The sequence below is a fragment of the Cariama cristata genome, unplaced genomic scaffold (assembly GCF_000690535.1).
Source record: "Cariama cristata isolate BGI_N322 unplaced genomic scaffold, ASM69053v1 scaffold37108, whole genome shotgun sequence".
NCBI lineage: Eukaryota > Metazoa > Chordata > Aves > Cariamiformes > Cariamidae > Cariama > Cariama cristata.
In genome coordinates, this window is record NW_009632288.1 from 867 (window position 1) to 3,460 (window position 2,594).

Consider the following 2,594-nt stretch of genomic DNA (forward strand, 5'->3'; position numbering starts at 1 on the left):
GCGCCCTGTGCGGAGCAGGAGCCACGCGGAGGGCTGATGGGGTCACCCGTGCGTGCTACGTGCTGCGGCACGTGGAGGTGGGAGGTGACAGCACGCTGCACAGAGGGGCCTCTCCGTGGTCAGGTGTCCCCACGCCGGTGGGAGCTCCTGCACCGTGGACGTGCTGACCAGGAGCAGCCATGAAGGTGACGCTGCTGGGCTTTGATGGCAGCGTTTGGTAATATCTTGTCTCTCTCCTCGCAGTGACGAGCGCGCTGGCCTCCATCCTGGGTAAGTCCCTGCTCTGCTTCCTCCTTTCCCCAGCGGGAGGGCGATGGCAGCGTTTGGGGCTCCGCGGCGGCAGAAAACCCTTGGTGCTGTCCCAGTGCCTCGAGTGCCTGCGGGGCCCCAGGACGGGGTGGACCAGAGGGCACGGGGTGTGCTACAGGGCGAGGGAGGAGGACGGGCCGTTGGCTGTCTCATCCTCCTGGTTTCGTGCCGAGGGGCAGAGCAGTCCCAGCCCACGGTCCCGGGAAGCTGCATCTGTCCTGGGGCCGACCTTGTCTTTTCTTCTCCTGGCAGGCGAGCAGACCAAGGCGCTGGTCACGCAGCTGACCCTCTTCAACCGCATCCTGACTGAGCTGCGGGAAGACATCAGGGACCAGGTGAGATGGTGGGGCGGTATCGGCTCTCCCTGGGCTGGATTTCCCACGAGCGTGGTGCCAGCCAGTACGCTGCATGCCCCTGACGCTCTGTGCTCTGCTGCCTCGCAGGTGAAGGAGATGTCTCTGATCCGCAACACCATCATGGAGTGCCAGGTCTGCGGTGAGTGCTGGCGAGGCTCTGCTCCCACCTCAGGGGGCAAAGGGCCACCCCATCTCACCCCCTGCCCGACCTTCATCTTCTCAGGCTTCCACGAGCACCGGTCCCGCTGCAACCCCAACCCCTGCTTCAACGGCGTGGACTGCATGGAGACGTACGAGTACCCTGGGTACCGCTGCGGGCCCTGCCCGCCGGGGCTGGAGGGCAACGGCACCCACTGTGCCGACATTGATGAGGTGGGCACGCTCCTGGGGTGGGTCAGCAGGCCCAGCGCTGCCAGAGCAGCGCGGGCAGACAACGCTTCCCCTCTCTGGTTGCATCCTCGGTGCAAGGAAGGGTCCTGCCGGGATGTCCCGGGGCAGTGGCCACCCCAACGTACCCGAGGGTGAAGGCTGTCTCTCTTCTCGTGCGGCAGTGTGCTCATGCCAACCCCTGCTTCCCTGCCTCCAAGTGCATAAACACGGCCCCTGGTTTCCGCTGCGAGCCCTGTCCCCGCGGCTATCGCGGCAACACCGTCTCCGGCGTCGGGGTGGACTACGCAAGGGCCAGCAAGCAGGTGAGCGCAGCGCCGCGGGACTCGGCTGGATCCCTGTGGGTGCTGCGGGCTGCTAAACTGCAGGGACAGGTGGAGGATGCTGTGCCTGCGGGAAGAGGGACAGGGGTGGGCAGAACTGCAGGCAGGGAAAGGCTCTGGGTGACGGTTTGTCCCACGCTGCTTGCAGGTTTGCACGGATATTGATGAATGCAACGATGGGAACAACGGGGGCTGTGACCCCAACTCCATCTGCACCAACACGCTGGTGAGCAGAGCTGCCCCACTCCCCTGCCTGGTGTTCGGGGCCGCTTTGCTCCCCTAATCCTGCTTCTGCCCCCTCTCTCCCAGGGCTCCTACAAGTGTGGTCCCTGCAAGTCAGGGTTTGTGGGGAATCAAACGTCTGGCTGCATCCCGCAGAAGTCCTGCAGCACCCCCACCTCCAACCCCTGCGACATCAACGGCTTCTGCGTGTTCGAGAGGAATGGCGAAATTTCATGTGCGGTGAGCGAGGGATGGAGGCAGGAGGAGGGTGAAGCAGGGGGGTGCAGGGGGTATTGGCACGGGCGGCAGTTGGTCCTGCCGGGGCCCTTCCCCGCTTCCCAGCCCCTGATTTCTTCTTTCTTCAGTGCAACGTGGGCTGGGCTGGCAACGGCAACGTGTGTGGGCAAGACACGGACCTTGACGGCTACCCAGACGAGCCCCTGCCCTGCATCGACAATAACAAGCACTGCAAGCAGGTGGGCTCCCGGAGAGGGAGGGCGGCATCCTCGGGCAGGGGGTGCCGGGGCTCACGGAGCCCGTGACAGGGCTGTGCTTCAGACCTCGTCTCCTCCCCGTCTTTAACGCTGTCTGTGCCTGCAGGACAACTGCCGCCTGACACCAAATTCGGGGCAGGAGGATGCCGACAATGACGGCATCGGGGACCAGTGTGATGACGACGCTGACGGCGATGGCATCAAGAACGTCGAGGTGGCTGTGGTGGGCGGGCAGGCCGTGCCGGTGGCTCTGGGGGCCGTGCCGGGCAGATGGCTTCTCCCCTTCCCTTGGGGCTGACTCCCTCAAGATACTTCTCCTGGGGATCAGCAGGCTTGTGGCTCTGGGATGGTCTCCCTCAGGGTGCTGGAGGAGATGTCCTCCTGCCCTGGCCGGTGCCAGACTGCAGCCTCTTGTCTGCCACTGCAGTGCGGGCATCCCTGTCCTCTTCCCCGCAGGACAACTGCCGGCTCTTCCCCAACAAGGACCAGCAGAACTCAGACAC

The 2,594-nt window shown here is 64.8% G+C and overlaps 1 protein-coding gene across 1 annotated transcript in view; it reads left to right on the top strand.

The window, feature by feature from the left end:
• The window catches only part of LOC104166396 (thrombospondin-3-like), a gene marked incomplete at both ends in the record, with an annotated part of 3,442 nt that extends 853 nt beyond the window's left edge, over positions 1 to 2,589 (top strand). The window contains 10 exons of the mRNA XM_009706296.1: positions 244 to 270; positions 562 to 644; positions 753 to 804; positions 889 to 1,037; positions 1,217 to 1,357; positions 1,524 to 1,601; positions 1,685 to 1,837; positions 1,963 to 2,073; positions 2,198 to 2,305; positions 2,548 to 2,589. Of these exons, the coding sequence (XP_009704598.1) occupies positions 244 to 270; positions 562 to 644; positions 753 to 804; positions 889 to 1,037; positions 1,217 to 1,357; positions 1,524 to 1,601; positions 1,685 to 1,837; positions 1,963 to 2,073; positions 2,198 to 2,305; positions 2,548 to 2,589 (944 nt within the window). The remainder of the gene's footprint in view (positions 1 to 243; positions 271 to 561; positions 645 to 752; positions 805 to 888; positions 1,038 to 1,216; positions 1,358 to 1,523; positions 1,602 to 1,684; positions 1,838 to 1,962; positions 2,074 to 2,197; positions 2,306 to 2,547) is intronic.
• Positions 2,590 to 2,594: the final 5 nt, after the last annotated feature.